This window comes from Helicoverpa armigera, chromosome 15, assembly GCF_030705265.1.
Source record: "Helicoverpa armigera isolate CAAS_96S chromosome 15, ASM3070526v1, whole genome shotgun sequence".
Classification (NCBI taxonomy): domain Eukaryota; kingdom Metazoa; phylum Arthropoda; class Insecta; order Lepidoptera; family Noctuidae; genus Helicoverpa; species Helicoverpa armigera.
Window position 1 is genome coordinate 7,276,552 of NC_087134.1, and position 20,873 is coordinate 7,297,424.

At 37.7% G+C, this 20,873-nt stretch overlaps 2 protein-coding genes and 1 non-coding gene across 3 annotated transcripts; 2 read left to right on the forward strand and 1 right to left on the reverse strand.

Annotated features, from left to right (window-relative positions):
- Window positions 1–698: 698 nt before the first annotated feature.
- On the forward strand, window positions 699–2,812 carry LOC110370561 (N(6)-adenine-specific methyltransferase METTL4). Its single transcript, XM_021326415.3, has 5 exons — window positions 699–1,118; window positions 1,328–1,563; window positions 1,823–1,951; window positions 2,221–2,561; window positions 2,643–2,812. Exons 1-5 carry the CDS (start codon window positions 918–920, stop codon window positions 2,780–2,782), a joined length of 1,047 nt encoding a protein of 348 aa, XP_021182090.3. The 5' UTR covers window positions 699–917; the 3' UTR covers window positions 2,783–2,812.
- Window positions 2,813–3,972: 1,160 nt separating this feature from the next.
- On the reverse strand, window positions 3,973–18,338 carry LOC110370595 (UDP-glucose 4-epimerase). The gene is made up of 8 exons (XM_064038147.1): window positions 18,180–18,338; window positions 8,697–8,954; window positions 8,242–8,355; window positions 6,476–6,652; window positions 5,234–5,414; window positions 4,982–5,070; window positions 4,496–4,688; window positions 3,973–4,136 (listed from the first exon to the last, which is right to left on the reverse strand). Exons 2-8 carry the CDS (start codon window positions 8,934–8,936, stop codon window positions 4,039–4,041), a joined length of 1,092 nt encoding a protein of 363 aa, XP_063894217.1. The 5' UTR covers window positions 8,937–8,954; window positions 18,180–18,338; the 3' UTR covers window positions 3,973–4,038.
- A 2,053-nt stretch (window positions 18,339–20,391) lies between these two features.
- Trnap-cgg (transfer RNA proline (anticodon CGG)) lies at window positions 20,392–20,463 on the forward strand. Its single transcript has one exon. It is a non-coding gene; the product is annotated as a tRNA-Pro (tRNA).
- The last annotated feature ends 410 nt before the right edge of the window (window positions 20,464–20,873 follow it).

Here is a 20,873-nt window from a genome sequence, read left to right on the forward strand (position 1 = left end):
AATGTTAAACATCGTCAATAACTTTGAAAAATAATGTTGCGATATCAAAACAAACTAACAAAACGATCAACGAATTTGCACACGTATTGCGTGAATGATTCCACTTTGACAAGATTCAATTTTCGTAAACAGACTTTATTATATACCGTTGATAATTAGCGTAGGAACCAAATGCGAATCTTCCAACTTAATTTGCTTTTAGATTCAAGATCGGATCGCGGAGTGTTTTCTCATTCTATCTTCCTCGATTTCCGATTTGACAATCAGCAGCCCAGCAATCAACTTGACAATGACAGTCGACATGATAGACACAAGACAGGACGTAAATGTATGTAGCAAAAAAATAAAATTTCTACCAAAATGATATTTTTGTCTGTCGGCGAATTTTGTGGTCCGAGAGAAGTTTATTATAGTAAACAATAACACTTTATTTACTTAAAGCTGGCTCAATGAATTAGATTTCAAGTTCCGTCGGAAATTTTTGGTTTGAAGCTAAAACAACTTTGAAACAAAAATTGTGTTAATAGGGTCTTGTTTAAAAGGTTTACGAAGAAGCTACTACCAATTTGATCAAATAGCCAACTTCTGGCAACTTTTTAATTGACGTATTTTTGTGATTGTTATTTTTTTATGGTGCAAAGACAAAGATTTAGTAGTCTAGTAGATTTTTGAGGGTGTGAGCAAGACAACCAGAAAAATAAAGAAATGTCAGAGTGATCGTGTCTGTTTGACGCATCGGTTTGACGGTTTGACGTGAAATATTTTCTTATTGTTTTTTTTTTAATTTTATATTTTCAGCTGATCGACACTGAAAGTTGAAAGTCGTTTCCACATTAATTGAACTTTATTTTATAAGCTCTATAATTTCTGTTAAATTGTGTAATTCAATGAGCTAAATTGAACAAACATTGACAAGCATGGCAGTAATTCATAATAATCCTCATTACTATTTGATTGATCACAGAGATTTTATAACAAATATTTATAGAAACACGAAAGTTGATGAGAATGAACCGGTTTCATTTAGTATTTTAAGAAAACTTTTTTCTATTATCACTGTTGAGAAGAATCAAAACAATAGGAAGAGGCCTCACAACTTTGACGACTTTCATGAAGAGGTAACAATAATTTTATGGTCATTTAATGATATGTTGGCTTTTATTAGCCAAACGAAGCAGAGAGTTTTATGTTTATAAGATTATCTAGTACATTCAAATCCAATCCAGTGTGCTTGCGTTTCTTACATTAAAATTATACGCATGTATTTGTCAGATAACTGATTGTGTTATTCTAGCATAATAATAATGATGTTATATCGTATTTTCAGACATTAACAATAAAAGAAAAATATGAAAGTTTTATTGAACAAGTGCCTTTAGGAATTAGGGAAGCTCTTTTTAAGAAATACAAACTGTTAGAGACATCGGAAGCAAGAGATCTTTCCAAAGAATTATTTGAAGCAACCATTTTTCACTTCAAGAACATTAAAGGTGGTAACAACGCTGAGACATCTTTGAAATGTAGCATAAAAGACAATAATTTCTTGATTCCACCAAATTCAAGGTATTGTAAAAGTAAGAGATTTTCTTTTTCTAATATTGGTTGCTTTACACCAGCTTTTAAACAATGTTATCTATCCTAATACATATAATAAAGTAAAATATTTTTTTTGTTTGTATCGTAATGGCTCTTAAACTATTGAACTGATGTGATAAATGTTTTCACTGTTGGAAAGTTACACTCTACCCGAGTAACATACACTACCTATATATTATTCCAACAAGGACAGTAGGTCTCATTCTTGATCTGTTTACATTTTCAGATTCTTCTATGGTTGTGTAAAAGAGCAGTGTTTAAAATTAGAAGGCCTCAAGTTTGACATTGTGGTAGCCGACCCCCCCTGGTGGAACAAGTATATAAGAAGGCTGAAGAGTGCTAATGACAAGTTAAGGCAAGAATTTTGTGCAAGTCTTAAATATATCAAGGTTCTTTAGAAATGGTCCTTTAGTTTGCAAATATGCTGTCTCTGTTATGGGCTCTAAAATGGTCCTTGGGAACTCATCATAGTTCTGATTCTCTAGTAACATTATAAGATGTACTCTTATTTAAAAGTTCTTGCTAAACAGCTCAAGTATGACAAGTGACCCATACATACTCCTCCTAGAGCAACTTCTGTTGTCAATTTATTTTCTGTTGTATATGGTATAATATCTGTTTCAGCTACTCAATGATGTATAATGAAGACATAGCTGCAATACCTGTACAAAACCTTCTTTCAGAAAACTGTTTAGTGGCTGTATGGTGTACAAATGCTCCCAGCAATGTTGCCGCAGTCAAAAACATAATATTTCCCAAATGGGGGGTTGAGTACGTTGCTACTTGGTACTGGCTGAAAGTGACGGTAGATTTGCAGCCCATATGCGGCTTTGGCTCAGGTAGTAAGAAGCAGCCATATGAAAGAATTATTTTGGGAAAAGTTGGGGAAGTGAAGGAGGTACCAGATGCTCATTTAGTGGTCAGTGTGCCCAGTGCATTGCATTCCCATAAACCACCATTGTTAGGTAAGAGATTCAGTTATTTTAAAGATATGTGTTTGTTAATTATGTGTCCTTAATATTTAACATAAAAAAATATGTTTCCAGATCTTTTATCTCCTCTTGTGAAGACAGAAAATCCACAGACTTTAGAATTATTTGCAAGATATCTCTTGCCAAATACAACCAGTGTTGGTTATGAGCCATTGAAATGGCAACATGAGTCACTGTATGAGAAAGTATCATGACAGGAATAAAAATACAGAAAGACAAAGGTATGACTTTCATTAATTGATACCTACTGAAGTATTGGACACTGGGCATACCTATCCCAGAATTTGGTGGGTATTTCTAACCTAGGGCAAAAAATGTCCTCAAGTGGAATATGTCTGAGGCTTTGTAATTTTTCAAAATTGCTTTTTATGTAAACATGAATGGTGTTTTACATTTTTTCACTCACTATAAAGCTTAAATATACCTTGAGACTGAAGGTCTAAGAAGCTTTATAATATCGGATTTTGAGGTCTCATTTTGAAGTTATTATTTACATAGGGTTTCAATAATCCGTTTCTTGCTTCCATATTCCATACACATAATTTTGCCATCAACTGATTACCATAAACATTTGGTACTCACGGCAATAACACCCCGTCGTTTTTGAGTGGGGGGTTAAAAAAGCTTTGTTTCATTAAGAAAAACCTAGCATAGACTTTTTAGACAGGTAAATAAAACGGGTGTACTACGCCCAATCGAATGACAAATAATCGAATGCCAATTGATCGACCACTATAAATCGAAATTCTAAATACTCGAACATTCATAATATCGAATGGTTATTAAATCGAACATTCAATACATCGCGCAGTCAATACATCGAGTGTTCAAAATATCGAATGTTCGTTTGATCGAGCGTTAAATGCATCGCATATTCATCCTATCGAAAAATCTATATTTTTTATGAATACAAGAAAAACTCAAAATTTACTAATAAATCACATTTTAATCTTTAATTCTTATCTTTTAAAGGTACATTTTAAAATTTTGTGTGAATTGAAAAGGCAAACGCGGGATTGGGAAGACCTACTTTACAAAAAAAGAGGCCAAAGGGATGATATTGCGATTGAAAAAATGTTAAATAATAAAATCTACATTAAAATTTATAAATTATCCATAAATTTTGAGTTTTTCTTGTATTCATAAAAAATATAGATTTTTCGATAGGATGAATATGCGATGCATTTAACGCTCGATCAAACGAACATTCGATATTTTGAACACTCGATGTATTGACTGCGCGATGTATTGAATGTTCGATTTAATAACCATTCGATATTATGAATGTTCGAGTATTTAGAATTTCGATTTATAGTGGTCGATCAATTGGCATTCGATTATTTGTCATTCGATTGGGCGTAGTACACCCAAATAAAACAATAACTCTAAATAGTAGGTATACTTATTTAATAAAGCGCTATAAATAATATGGATCAGTACAAAATGCACGTTAACTGTTGCCGTTCACGTTGACGATGACGCTGGTCTTCTTGCACTTCTTCGGGTAGCCGTCAGGGTTCATTGTTTGCCATCGCCAGAAGTCAGTGCCTAGAAAAAAATATTTAAATAAAAAAAACATTAAATTAAAATATTTGATTGAGGCAACCTTTTCATCTTTACAATTTTGCGACTATGAGCCGTTAAATGGTCACTTTACCCGTTAAGTCGATAAGAATTTCAAGACCCTAAAGCTTTGATGAGTATGTGGTAAGTGCGCACGCTCTTACAATTTTTCTCTGAATTTTATTGTCCTTAAAAAAGTTTGCTTAGAAAATTAATAACTTCTATGGACGATCCTAAAATTTTGGCATAGACTATGAAACCTATAACTGTATCTTTTTATTTTCTTTCTGGCTTTCTTTGTAACCTACTTAGTCCTAAACAACACATCACATGTCGATACTTACACATCTCCTCAATAGTCAACTTAGTAGACCAGCCCAGCTCCTCCCTAGCGAGCGTAGCGTCTGCCCACATGGCTGTGATGTCTCCCAGTCTTCTGGCCACGTACTTCAACGGGATCTTGGTGTTGGTCACCTTTTCGAACACCTCCACAAGTTCTTTGACTGATACTCCTCTGCCGGTGCCCAGGTTGTATACCTAGAAATTAGAGTCGTGTTTCCTTGTAAATAACTAATGGCATATGGTGTGCAGATATTGGGAGTTTTGCATCTTATTAAGTGAGGTTGACAAAGTATTATAACCGGATCTAGAGGACAACACTTCAAAGGGCTTTTAAGTCTAAATGTGTTTATTGAAATTAGGCTTTAAACTTCTATGTCAAATTAATTTGGACAGCGTCCCCAAAAATATCCCTCTTTTATTTATCTTGCCATCCATAATACTTGTGTGTCTCTTAATAAAAGCTGACGATCTCCCGTCGCGATCCTTACCTTAAGCCTAATGTGACTGCTGCTCAATAAGTTCAGTGCTGCGACGTGACCACTTGCTAGATCCATCACGTGAATGTAATCCCGAATACCTGTACGACAAGAAATTATAATGAGCATAAAACTACATTTCAACGAAGACCTAAAGCTTTTTGGCATTAATACAATTCTTTGTCCAACTTAAAAAAACAGCACTGCCATAGAGTTACAGAGATAAAATATGGCCCATAAAGGCACTTAGAAAAACCAGCTTACCAGTTCCATCAGGCGTATTATAATCGTTTCCAAAGACTGTGAGCACCGGTTTCTTCCCAAGGGCCACTTGTGCCATGAAGGGCATAAGGTTTGTGAACTCCTTGGTCGGATCCTCGCCGATCAGACCTGACGGGTGAGCGCCTACTGGGTTGAAGTAGCGGAGAGATATTATGTTCCATTTCTGGGGAATAGAAATAATATGGGATCAGTAAAATTTTAATGTAGTCTACATTTCATGTCTACAGTAGACCCGAACGCAATTGATGTTAGCAGGTCGTCTATCTACCAAAATAACTGGAGTGGGTTAAAAAAAATACCATCGGGAAAAAATCATGGATCTCGATTATAAGTCCTCGTATCATCCATTAAATAAATGATATTTTATTAATAACCACAAATCGCAAAAACTCTACATTCTATTTTTTTGAATTATCATAAGTTATATTTTGCGGTAGATTAATTAACACATTGATGAATGCATTAAAATGTGACATTTAGTACGATAAAAGATTGGAATTATGTAAATCATACGCGGATGATACAATTCCTCAGCAATCGACCTTGGCATTCATAGAACTAGTAGGCCAGTAGAACCAGACCGGTATTGGATCACTGACCAGTCTGACCATTTAGAAAGCGTGCTCATTTACAACCCGGCAATTTATCTACTAGAGAAGAACGAGTATTTCGCTCAAAGTTCGATGTTCTTTCATTTTCATTCGCATAAAATTTGGGTCTTTCTGTACAAGTAATTTTTTTGCTATCTTTCGATATGAGTCACAACTTACACGGTAAAGTTCGCTTATCATTACGATCAATTTTATTGGCAAAAAAATCACGACTATGTATTAATATGATTGCGTTTATCACACACGATGTAATGATAAACGGTTCTTGGAAATGTGTTATGCGGTCAACATTTTGCGGTGAAAGTAGTATAAAGTATGAATTCAAAATTCATAAATCTAAATACAAGTTCACAAAATATGTCCCCCCTAAAAAGTCTGTCATTCGCTACTTATTTTCTATTAAATATTTATTACATACTGGGAAGAAATAGCCGAGGAAGAAATAGCTGAAGAAACATCGCAATGTATACCTTATGGAATTGCAAAAAAATCTTATTTTATTATATATAGGTATTTATCGGCATACATTTACCATCACAGGTTACCCCAATGCTATATCAACAGCAGTTCTTCAACCGAAGAAATATTTAAATAGATACAAAAGAGTATTTACCTCGTCAGCAGCACTTAGATCCTTGAGCATCTCCTCAATAAAATACTTGGTTCTCCCATAAACATTGGTGATGCTGCCAGTAGGGTGAGACTCTGTGATGGGCAGGTATTCTGGCTCGCCATACACCGTGCACGATGAAGAAAACACCATTTGGTAGCAGTTGTGTGATCGCATTATCTGGAAAAGCGCATTTTTGGTGACTACTAGAATGATGGTAAGATAATTGTAGGACTTATGATTATCGTTCAGGTAATCTTACTAATATACCCCAGAGGCTCCGAAAGTCATCCAACGAGCCTTTTTCCCCATTATGTTGGGGTCGGCTTTCAGTCTAACCGGATGTAGCTGAGTAGGTACTAGTGCTTTACAAGGAGCCGATCTGATCCGATCTGAGAGGCTCCGAAAGTACAAAACCGATTTGAAAAATATTTCTCTGTTGGGAAGCTAACCTATCCCAAGTGGCATAAGCTATATTTTGTCCGAGTATGAGAAGAAGTTTCCGCGGGACGCACGTGAAACAGCTAGAAACAGCTAAGTACTTAATTAGTAAGTGAAAGAGTGCCTGTTGCCTTGTTTCTAGCGTGTGAGAGTGCTGCCGTGCCTGAAGTGTTCTGAATCGGACACATTACTGGGTCTTATGTCTATCATTTAAGGAAATAAAGTTTTCTGTAATGGTACAGGTAATATTATGTAGCCCAAGAAACAGAGACATAGCCTACCAATGAAGACTTCTAACATCTCAGCACAATAGCTACGGACAGAGGTGTCAGTATTCGTTCCGGGTAACGGTACGCGTCATAATATTTTATGGAGCATTGGTAACGGCTCGCGACCGGTTCCTTAGATAAACCTAGGAGTTAGCTGCGTCTGACAAGCCGGAAAAGATAAAATTCACAACAACAATGAGCAATAAGCATAGGTACAAGTACAGTTTCGGATGTACTAAGCCTATGTGTAGAAAATAGGGCTGCAGAATATAGGAACTTTTTAAAGAGCATAGAGTGACAATGAAGACTGGAAAACGGCGTTTTTTTTTTTTAATCGTATTTCGTATTATAGCCAGTGTACATTTCTTTGATCTGAGCAGTGTACATAAACGGTAGCATGAGTATATATTGGTAAAACCAAAAATGTATACGAAATTGATAGGATCTAGCAACTGATTCATATTATTTTACATATCGGCCTAATTGATACTGTCATGTCCTGCGATTAAAAAAGAACATTAGCTACTTTTAATTCGGTGAGATAATCATTATTTCTGAAAATCAGAACTTATGTTACGCTATCAATTTAGAAATCCGTATCAATTTAAAATATCTTTATTTACATTCACTGATTGCCATCTCTAAGCAAATTACGCGTTCTAATTAGATCTAAGTGATTGCTAATTGTTCCATCATCATCGTTCGTGAGTTCGTGTTGAAGTGAGCCTTCATGATGGGCCATCCATTGGGTGCAATTGGGCTTTCAGCCTCGCTTCTAACCTTGCAAGGCTTGTTGTCCACAGCACATTGATTGCTTAGAGTTAGTTAGGTACATCATTGCTTGTATGAAAAGTACCTAGTCATTTCATTCTGATTCTGATGAAGTATTATGTTGTAGTGATACTTAGGTACATGTCCTAGACAGGTAAAATTGGAAAATAGGTAGGTACCTACCTACTCAACTTTTATGAATCAACATCAAGTCGACGTAATCAAACTGTCTGGACATTATATTTACATTTCTCGTATTTTAATGGCAGTCTTGATTTCGTAACTTACCTCCAATAAGTTTAGCATGCCAAGTAGATTGTTCTGGTAGTACAGCAGAGGTTGTTGCATCGACTCTCCCACGGCTTTCAGCGCTGCGAAGTGGATCACGCAGTCTATTGGGTGCTGGAAGTAAAGTTCATGATCAATCAAAAAGAATAAAACCTCGCAACGGTAGGTATTTTTACTTATTTGCGCAGATTCGTTTATGTTCGACTTAAGCGAGTTTGATATTTAACGACTCATATGCTAAGTTAGGTACAATGATGATAGGATAGGATAGATGTAGGTCCCTATAGAAGGTGTAATAAGACATAATTATTTTTGAACGTCTAGAAAGTCTAGAAAGAGGCGTTCTTATCTACATAGGTAGTTGAACATTCTTCGCGGCTTGATTTCTCAAGGCTTCGGAAAACCTCAGAACGTTTACATTGAAACTCAAGAAAAAGTCACAAAATTGCAATTACCTTATCAAATATATCATTTATTTGTGGCTTATCCAGCAAATCAGCCTTATAAAAGCTGATCTTCTTGCCGGTGATTTCTTCTGCCCTCTGCAAAGCTGGTGAGCCGTCGTCATCGCCTACTGCGTTTGCGAAATTGTCGATGGCCACGACATCATGGCCGGCATTGAGGAGGTCCACCACGCAGTGGCTGCCGATGTAGCCAGCACCACCAGTCACTAGTATTGTCTTGAATCGCGGCATTTTTTTCTGTTATTTGTGCTAGAAAGAAAAAACAAAAATGTGTCTTCAATACTGATTTTTGGGTACGAAAAGAGTATGAAGAAGATCCATCGTATGGAAAGATGATATTAAGAGTTGTATTTGTCGGCGTCAGGATCCGACATCGTTAAATAAAACAAAGGGGTTCTCACACAATCACTTGGTTTATTCCAATTAACACAGTATTAGTCACTACAATTATTTATCACGAATTTGTGGGAGGTGTGCACTCGGCAACGGTCGGCGAACGAATGACCCGAGTCGTGCGCGCGCGCCGCTTTATATAAGGTTGACAGATCGACGGTTGACACATCGACGGTGGCGCCGTCACGGCCATGCTGACATACGCTCGTCCTCGAGCGTCTTCTGAAAACAAGACAGCAAACTGCTCGATCATCCTGACATACTCAGTCACATCAAATCAAGTCAAATCAGTCAGTCAAATCTTTAAGTTGCGAGGTCAATCACAACAGACTTAAATGTGCTGCTCCGGCAAGCCCTTTTTTACAACCAGAGACTGTTAAACCATTCTCATCGGTATTACAACCGGAGACTGTTAAACCTTTCTCATCAGTTTTACAACCGGAGACTGTTAAACCTTTCTCATCAGTTTTACAACCGGAGACTGTTAAACCTTTCTCATCAGTTTTACAACCGGAGACTGTTAAACCCTTCTCATCACAACCGGAGACTGTTAAAACCCTTCTCATCAGTTTTACAACCGGAGACTGTTAAACCTTTCTCATCAGTTTTACAACCGGAGACTGTTAAACCCTTCTCATCAGTTTTACAACCGGAGACTGTTAAACCCTTCTCATCAGTTTTACAACCGGAGACTGTTAAACCCTTCTCATCAGTTTTACAACCGGAGACTGTTAAACCTTTCTCATCAGTTTTACAACCGGAGACTGTTAAACCCTTCTCATCAGTTTTACAACCGGAGACTGTTAAACCTTTTTTTTAATTACCTTTTTCTCTCATCTTTTTCTCTTTTTTTTTTACTTACTTTTTTTTGTGACTTTTTTTTTCTTTTTTTTTTTTTCTTTTCTTTTTTTTTTATAAAATCTCACATAGTCTTCACAAAATAGTTGGTTAGTCACCAGAACCTACGACCCATTAGGGCCAGTTCTTAACATGATTCGGTTTGTCATAAGTCGCAGAACATTGACCCAGAGAGCCATTTCCTAAAGTCAGTCACACCAGTCACGTGTCAGGGCACTCCCCAAGGTTTGTCACACTTGTCACATGTCATGGAATACGGCCCTGCGAGCCAGTTCAGTTAAGTTAGTTACGTTAAGTCCACCAATCATCACTTTCTGAAATCATGTCAGTCGAACATCATGATCATTTCTGAAGTCGTGTCATATAAGTACAGGTCAAAGAACATTATTGAAATTCGTTACTGTCACCGTCATTTTCAGATGACACCTTATACCTTTCATGATCGTGAGCCGCCGTCTCGGCCTCCTCAGTCCTTAGTTGCAATACAAGCTACTTCAAGTAAGCCTACACGGGCTCCAGGTATGTTACCACGGCACTTTTCGAGTGGTCTTACTAGTACTCGAATTCAATATAAGATGGTCTCAAATGAACCTTAGCGATTTCCTATAAAGTTTCACGACACTAGTTGCACGGGACCATACAGTTGTTCCCATGGAGAATATTCGGCAAGAAACCCCATAGAAGATACCTATCATATTCTACGTCTATTACAATGAAAGCAAAAGCCCTAGAAATTCCTATGCAATTGAGTTTCGGTTTCTTCCGCTCAAATTAGACGAACAAAATCATCTTCAAGAGGAATCTCACTGTTGTCACTAAAAGATTAAAACGCTCTGTTTTGTCGAAGCTATTTTCCTCCTAAATCATTCCGTTTGCTGTATCTCGAATTCCTATCTACGACTAAGCAGAGTCGAGTAAGAAGCAAACCTCCTACTACAACCGCACAGCCAATTCTACTAGTCTGCTATTGTGTGAGTCGAACTTTCAGACCGAAGTCAGACCTAGCACTACAACGATTTGGGATATCTCCGCCCAGTCCGGGACAGTCAACGTCGCCGCGCACAACCGGCAAACACTGAGTCACGTTGACTATAGGCATAATTTCTCGACTTATCAACAGCTAGAACGGCAGCTAACGTCCATTGCAAAACTCTCTCGGTATCGTTATCCTCACATTCAATAAGCAACTAACTATATCTAGTAGACATTAAAGTCAAACCACCTATGTCAGCCTCCCTTACAATGAACTCTCTCTGTTCGCGTTTACATACTACCTGATTAACCAAACAGATCGACCGATCGTGGCGCAGAGCCAGACACCCCGTCAACTCAGCCACAAACCCGATAATTTCTGCTCCCCCGGCAAACTTCATCTCAGACGGCATCCGTGAAGTCAGAAAAGGAAAGTGCTTAGGCGGCTGACCAAACTTTGAAAACATTTGGGTCAGCAGTGGCTCCCCCAGCCGTCAAGTCCCAAATGTGTGGCGCAACAATAGCCATCCGCGCCGATGAGGCAATATTCTGGGAACAGCAACAGTCCTCCTCCGGCAAATCTAACCTAAACAAGAGGCAAGTCCTTCACACTGACACGCTCAGAATAAGACAGGCACCACCCACCAGACCTACACTCCAGAAATCACAGCCATAAGTGCGCACCAACACTAGCCAGAACCACTCAACGGCACTACACCCCTGACACATTTCTCCTACGTATCACGAGCTGCACTACCACCAGTTACGGATTTCAAGAACAGCAATCACCTTTCAAACGAAGAAACCGGTCACATCAGCTGCCAAGCAAGAAATAAAAGAAAGATCCAACAGTTAGTCCGACTTTCAAATTGTAAATTACAACTACGATTGTCATTCACACGAACGCCTTCCATTCGACAGGCTTTACATGACCTTTGTGTCCCTTAGCCGACTTATCAGCCCATCCTGGTTTTCTAGGAACCACAGTAACGCGACACTAACTGTACTCACACAGATTTACACGAGTCTCTTCCTGATCATCACGCTGCTATCGCACAGGCCAACGGGTCTTTTCCAAGTCACCCCGATACCCATCATAGGTACAGCATAACACAATAAAATCACTAAGTAGGCGTAAGAAGTAACAACATCTTGCCAACAAATCTATAGTCTGACGTATAATTGAATTATTCTATGTAACTGAAAGACATTAATCAGAACCCGTGGAACTACTTCTCAGCGTCGGTGATTCCACTAGTTAACTACCACTGACAATAATTGTGTGCCAGCTGATTGTTGACCACGGCGATAGTATAATTAGCCCTTATTACGAGATCAGCCAGCCGCACACATATTATAGTGCGCAGGCATCTGCGCAGACACAGACGTACCCTATTCCTTCAATCTCATAGCGACAGCCCAACACAACCAGAGAGAAACCACAAGGAGGACCGACATCAATGCGCTCTCCAATGAAGGGTGCGTCAATCAGCATCTTCCAGGCTCCGGGCTGCCTTTTGAAAATTTCCAAAACCAACAAAGCGAACTCGTCCCGACCCGAGATCCCGAGCACAACAGTCGCACTACGTGGCAACTAAACCAACGACACAGTTCATATCTACCAATACCACTAGTCAAAGAGGCAGTTCCACGTTTAATAACCTCGTGTAAAAAATAACCTCAACATAAAACTATGGATTGAACAATGGATTGGTCTCACCGGGTTTTCCACTCAACGTGCGTGACGATCGCACATCGCTATGGCGCGCAGTACAGCAAAGCTTTCGCGGACGTGAAGCCACGGAGATGCACAAGCACCAACACTCCGACCTCACAAAGACACGTTGGGCTAATGGCTGGCAGCGTCGTAATTTTCTCGCCATATTGCACAATGATCACCGTCATTGTTGAAACATGAAGAAAAAAAAAAAAGACAAATTCGGTTAATTTTCTAGCATACCTTCTATAACTAGCTTGACATGTAACAATGGAAACCGATACCATTACCATAACCGTGGTTACCATACTTGTACCTTCGCTGAAATTCTTAATAAATCTTCTACTACAAACTCCATTTTAAATTATCGACTTCCATTTTTTTTCTTTTTAGCGGGTAGGCAATTTATCTTCACGTGGCGAGTTCTCCCGAAATCAGTCTGGTCATTCACCAACCAACCAACATCGTGTTGCAGTACGAGATTCACCACCCAGGATTCTTGCTTGTGCTTGCCTGGCTTGATTCAATGCGATAGCAGTGTTGCATCAGGCGTATCAACTTTTGCCACTAGAATCTTCACATTTTGAACACGTGGGCGATGTAGGGCAATCCTTTACAGATGTGGGCATTCGGATTGTATCCCACTTCTGATGTCGGCGTCAGGATCCGACATCGTTAAATAAAACAAAGGGGTTCTCACACAATCACTTGGTTTATTCCAATTAACACAGTACTAGTCACTACAATTATTTATCACGAATTTGTGGGAGGTGTGCACTCGGCAACGGTCGGCGAACGAATGACCCGAGTCGTGCGCGCGCGCCGCTTTATATAAGGTTGACAGATCGACGGTTGACACATCGACGGTGGCGCCGTCATATTTATATGTAATCAGGTACCTAATGACATAGGTAGATTGCGCTATTAAACAAGATTATAAAATTACGACCCATTGACATTGATCTCAATATAACACGCACTCTAACTCTAGGTCTTGTTATGGACATCGACAGGTGGGCACAAATTGAATTTATCCCGTAAGGAATGTATTGGCAAAGTTTACGACATTTCTGGTGATGATAAACTGCTTAAAGAAATTCCAGCTAGACAGTACTTAATTTTAGGAATCTTTACTGCTAATTGGAAAAATAATCTAGTACCTATACTTAGGGCTAGCCTTCAGTTTAGCATTAATTTCGAACATCCAATTTATATTCGCGCGTCTATCTATCGAAATTCAAATGCAATTTGCATCCACGTTCCTAACCGTCACCAAAACAAAAGCTTCCTATAACGTTAGTGAAAAACAATGAGCCATTAGCCATCTGTGTTCGTGAGCTGATCAAGAACATCCTAACTTAGCTCACGTGTCTGACGTCCGATTGTCTGGTATTTGTCTGGTGTAATTAACGATTTATTAAGGTCGAATGATTATTATTTGCGATTGCTGATCGTTAATCGAACACGGCCATATAGGAAGGCTTTTAGTATTTTCCTTGTTAGTTCTGCTAACTTAAATTAAGGCCATTTTTGGAAGATGTCCTATGTAATATTTTGACAAACATTCTTGACTCTGTTTTACTTTCAATTTTATAAATATGCGAGCAGAGTTTCTAAATGCTAGTAGTACCTAATAATCAAAAAGCTTGCCAGAAAATGACAAAGTTAAAACAATTAAATTGGATTGCTTAACTTTAGCTAGGAACTTCTTTCACAACTGTAATGCCAAGCCTGGGCAGTAACAACATTATCTACTTCATTTTGATGCAATATTCAGCGTCGAAACCGTCGTATTTAGAGGCTTAGCCTTCATTTGTTTTGTTTAGTGAAGACTACATGCCTAGGAGTTCCATTCTATCCCTCGAGTGCCATATTCTAACAGAATGGTTAAACTTGTATAATTGACAACAAATTAACACTTCTTGGCAGTTGGGAAAAAGGCAAAGGACTGAACTTAAGAATAGGTAGGTAAGAACCTAATAAAAAAAATAATTTATTATTATATGTACCTATTAATAATACCTATTAATAATTGAGTATGTTGCAACAGAATTTGGAACCAATTGCTAATTTTATTCAGGCCTATATCTAGATTATAATTTTCGAACATGCCTAATTATCTACCTAGTTTTATCTCAGATACCTAGTTGATATCAAAACTGAAAAAAATGTTTTTCAAAATTATTTTAGTATTGCTGACTTCCACGCCTACTATGTCCTACATAATAATTATTACCTATGAATCATAATATATAAAAATAATCCATAATACCTATCTACATGACATAAGACAGGTCTGTGTTTCAATTCAGAAAGAATGTTTTGAATTTGTGAGATCATAATGCAATGACGTAAAAAAATAATTAAACAGAAATCATGATAGATACCATCAGAAATCGTGATAAAATAATATGAAAGGTTTATCGGAAACATGAATAAGTCGTGCACCCGACGCATGGAGGTTTATCAAAATGAAGAAGTGAACAATTAAGTAAATAGGCAATCAATTAACAATATGCGTGCTGGTAATTTGTAGAAGCTAGTGTTATTTTCTAAGCATCTTTTCCGTATTGACGTCATCTACCTTCTACCAACAATAAGCCCTAAGTTTCATGGGTTCTCTCAACCTTAGCTGGATTTATAAATGCATGGCAGAGTTTAATATTCGCGTAAGTGTCAGAAATCAGCATGGCACAGTTGCCTGGCTGGCAAAGCTGGCTGGGTAACTTCTTACAAATGTATAGCCCTGAGAAGTCTTGTACGTATAGCTCGATAATGCGAATGGATCGGAAGGTGTATCGGCAACTCTCAAGAAGCAGGAAAAATTTCAAATAAAATATCTCGATGTTTTCCCCAAAAAACTAAATGGTCTTTGACTCGTAATTTTCTCGTTCATATTCAATGAGTCATTAAAACCACACGGTTCGTCACAATCTTCAAAACCATAAAGAAAGAGCGGGAAAACCTATGGTTAAAGTAATTACTGGCCACGCATACTTACAAGGAGCCAGAGGTATTAAGACTCCATGGTTGCTTTGCTCTTTTTACGAGTCCTGGCGCGTAATTGAGTTCATGCACCCCGTTCGCATATAGAAACAGTCTGAAGCTAATGTTATGCGTTAAAATACGGTTGTTTTGCTAATAACCTGATATGGGTAAAACTCTTTGTACAAAAAGATCCTGTTAAACGTCTCCAATTGACTCCGAAAGATCGAGAGAAAGATTGCAGTTTTGGGAGTGTCCTGTTCTATTTTTAGGTCAAAAAATCTTGTTTTATCAGATTTTCGTTTGAGTATCCTCATAAAGCTGACAAACATGACTAAATTAACTCGGACACATTTGAAACCAAACATATTGGTTTGTGTCTTGTGACGCTGATCTCGTTTATTTGCATAATTTATTTAAAACTCAATTTGGCATACGTCTTTTAGGTATGGCAGTCAGATTGTCTTATTTGACGAATCCGTTAACAACGGTAAGATATAAGAACGGTAGACACTAAGTACGTATACTAAGCAGATCTTCAAGTACTTGTCTACTTAGAGTCTTAGAGGTAGGCAGGTCTTACTTAAAACTATATATATCGATCGATGATCAAATGCTAAGCTTTATGTTAAGCAAAAGAAGCTTTCGAATTTCTCCAAGCAAGCAAGGTAAGCAAGGAAATGCTTCCATGATGAGACCTTTCTGAAGGTAAATATGTCGAAATGTCAAAGAGGTGTACCTACCAACTAAAAGCCTAGTGTTGGAGAATTATAAAAGCGTACTTGATTGATGCACATGTTTTAGGGTCAATATTCTAACAGCGGGCATCTTAGCAAATAATAAACTAAACATTTGATGGCCCTTCCAAGAACGGGAGAAGGATAAGCTGACGTCTTACCCAGCGATCATGGCATGAATAATTTATAACACATGTCGAGTTAAGTTCAAGATGTTTCCGTTCAGAGTCAATGCAGTTTTTTTATTACGTGTCCGAGTAATTGTTAGGTAGGTACATTAACTACTTATATGAAGTCATGAGGATAATCTTTGTTTTTTATAGCGCAGTTCTATGTAAGCTGCGCCGTGAAGCTTGCAAGCGTCAATTGGAAAAACATAAAGATGTAACATAAGAATCTTCATGATTAAACAAATAAGAAAAATGTGGCTGTCTTGGAACTCTTGCATAAATCGTTTTCGTTCGTGTAAAATTTTCTGGTAGGTACTCAGCTGCAGCCGGTTAGACTGGAAGCCGACCCCAACATACTTGAGAAAAGGCTCGGGATGATGTTCTTGTACAATTCAAAAGTTCCGACTTTTGTTTCCTTTTATTAATCCAATAGCAAAGCACCTTCGTATGTCGTATTTAATGTGTGGCTGAAGCAGATGCATTATGTTGAAAATGAATATTTTATTTTCCGGAACTGATTAAAGATGGTCTCTGGCCTTGTTCATATTTTATTTATTGTATTTTGTACGTCTGTTCACAATTGGTGATATCAATTTAGTCCCGTTGTCTCGAACTGTGTAATGAGAATTGGCGATTGTTTTGCCTCTGCGACAGTTTATCTAAACCTACTTACTTAGAAAACACTGTTAATAGATAACTTGATAAAATGCTAGAAATTAATAAGTGGTAAACTCTTAGGCAACACAAACTCATATAAAAGTCTATAACTATGGTCCTGAGCCCCTAAGTAAATAGCTGGATCCCTTAAGAAACCCTTCCAAGTAATTAGCCATTGAGACCACAAGATTTTGACGTTTGACAAGTTAGGATCTGTCGCAAAACTATTCTGAGTAAAAGTGCTGTTTTTCTCACGGCACAAAATATCTCTCGTAGAGCGTAATGAATGAATCTAAAAAAGAAAACTTGAACTGTTCTTCACCTGCTCCATTCCAAATAGGTAATCTTCGTTTTGTCAAGTCGACTAGTGCAGGACTGGGCTACTTCTCGTACGAGTTAAACTAGAAATTTTAATAGTTTCTCCGCAAATAGACATGCAGGCATATTAAACGTGAGTTAACCGGCTATTGCTAACCAACATTCCAGAAGAGTATTTTTTTTTTGAAGTTGCAGAAATAAATACATTAATGAACTACCTAACTGCAAATAGATAAACCCGTTGATTTGTGGCATCAAAATGTTAAGACATTCAGGGCGACGAAATCATTCATTGCAAAATTATTCACTTTAATATCCAGGTTAAAGGTTTCAAAACTTCACAATTACCTACGACCTAAAACCACCATAAAATCCACTAATTATTTAGGTAAATGAATTTGCAACACAATGTCAGTCACCCCTGTCTACAAAAATTAAGGAACGTAGGTACCGCCAAGGCGAAATTAATCAAATAAGGAAAACAATTCGATTATCAAAACTATTTCGCCAGATATATAGTTGGCAGATACATTTCAATAGCAGACAACCAATGACAACATCGCATGGGTGCACGAGAATCCCATCCATCCAACTAACTGTTTTCACAGAAATCGCCGTTCACTTTCGAACACCGTTAGACAAACAAATAAAAAAATCAAACACTCACCTTTAGATAGTTATTCCCATTAATTGATTATTACACTAATTACGAGACTATGTTACGTTAAAACTAAGTTAAAGCTAAATAAAGTAAAAATAAAATTAAGCGGCGCGTTCAGTCTTGGGCTGATCGCACGCGCATCTGACGGGTTGAGGGCCGCGGTCGATACTTGGTGTCTTACTTACTACGTCACTGTGTAGTTTGCAACCTGCTTGATTGCAATCGCACCGGACTGTCGCATGTCGCTGCGAACATCAGACGTTGCGACTGCGATGATAAAGAAATTTTTAGTCGCAGTTACGTGATAGCTGTGATAATCGGATCGTTTAAAAAGGATGAAATTTTAATTTGTAAATTCTTACCATCCATTCAACTTTTCTAGCCCCAACGGGGTCAGATTTATTTACCTGTTTTTATTATCTTGAGAGATTTTTGGGACTTTGAAGAGAAGCCATTATATAAGGTTTACAAGAATTATCTCTCATGCTGCAATTCACACTTCGTGAGGTGCAGTTTGTTCCTTTTGTTGACTTATCGCATTTTCTAGGATCACAATCCAAATTAAAATTTTTGCGTATTTTCATTAGCTACTGCAACTCTGCAAACTTTCGTTCTTATACAGGCTCGTTCACATCGGTGTGATTGCGGTCCACTAGGCAGCGACAGTGACCTCATAACGAGCTATACATACAATCTATGCTAATAAAACCAGAATACCGTAAGTCATCTAAAAACTTTGCACTCTCATTGAACCTATCCTACATCCGAAAGCTTCCGTTAATCATCTGTGAACGGAACCACAACGGAACTGTCGAAAAAAAAACAAGTTCAAGCTTGTAATTGTACGTATCATTCATTTGTTTTTGCTGTGAAATAATAAGGCAGTAGATTAGGAGAGTGATCGATGAGATTTAGAAAATACGTAAATATCTTATTAGGTACTTACTTATTTTCGTCAAGTTGTTTACGCTGAAAATTTTATGTCCTTGTCGTGGCTCGATTACGTCACTTCAACTTAGGTCACGCTCAGGAAAAATAGCTAGCTATATTCTACAGTGGCTGCTGAAATAAATATATTTTTTCTCGATATGCCAAAAGTTTTAATTGCTCCCGGAATGTTTTCACGATACCCATAAATAGTATAATTACTAAACAATATATTGGAATACGTGGTAATACGTGTTTGGGTCTTTGGGCCCAAATTAAAAATATCCTTGACCTCGATCGTTCGACTTTGACGTAAACATCCTTAATAAAATTGGCGTTTTTATTTTTCCACGTGTCTGGGATCCGCCATTTAACAATAAGGGTCAAATGATGCAACATACTGTGCAGAAATCACATATTTTCATTTAATTTATCTATCAAGAAATCTTTTGTACAAGAAATTCTTCAGGCCATGATGCATCGGATGCATTTAGCCTATCAGATTGTTTAAAAAATTATTCTGTTTCTTGACCCCGTACGTAACTTTAAGCTGACAAGCAAGGAAGTAATTCTCTTAACAAAGTTTCAAGTTTACATTCCAGAAGCGCCAATTGGAAAGCTAATGAAAAACTCTCCAACTTACACTTTTTGTATAAAACATTCATCACCATCATCATCATCTCAGCCATAGGACGTCCACTGCTGAACATAGGCCTCCCCCTTAGATCTCTACAGATACTTGTTGGACGCGACCTGCATCCAGCGTCTTCCGGCGACCTTTATAAGATCGTCTGTCCACCTTGTTGGTGGACGTCCTACGCTGCGCTTGCTAGCTAGCTCCTACTATAAAACATTAATACCTGTTTATTAAAATTAAGTAGATACTACGCTACGTAACAATATCATTCATGATAACATACCTAATACCTAATCGTGATTTTAATTGTCTATCTATAGATCTGTGGTTTTTATTACCAGAATTAGTTTTAGCAATCTAAACGTTCGATAAGAAGCTACCGGACCTCCGGTTATTCCTTCAGATTACATCGTATAAATCTATTTTTTGATTGATCAGGATTTTCTTATTTGAAATAATGATTAGTTGGTAAGCAGACGTGTACATGTAGGTAGGTCTGTTTCGTGCGTGTTTTGTTGTGGTTATCCACGAAATTAAGCTTTCATAATACATTAACTGATCATATTAACTCGAAAGAGAATAGGGTAGATTTTGTAATTCCCTTCCTAAATACGTAGGGGTTGTAAAATAAGGGTGGTATCAACATGTCAGTGTGGCTCGTTGGTCTAGAGGTATGATTCTCGCTTCGGGTGCGAGAGGTCCCGGGTTCAAATCCCGGACGAGCCCGTTTTCCCTTGTAAAATTAACAGGAGAAAACTGACGGTATCATTTTTGATAGAGAACATAAATGCGATGAAATAAGCTTCGTATAAAAATGTTATAGAATGAGAATACGTAAGCTAACACTTCTTCATAGTGCCCAGGCTAATAAGAAAAGGTACTCTAGCTAGTGATCTTAGAAAAAGGTAAAAGGTGTTTAGTCTTAAAGTTTTAGTTGGATGAAGTATGAAAGCTTTATCTATGGAAAGCTGTGGCTACGTACCTAATTAAACTACGCGCATTAATTCTGTATGTTGTAATAATTAATATTATAATATTTATATACCTATAGGTATGTAAGTAATCCTACTAATATTATAAACGCGAAAGTTTGTATGTATGGATGTATGGATGTTTGTTACTCTTTCACGCAAAAA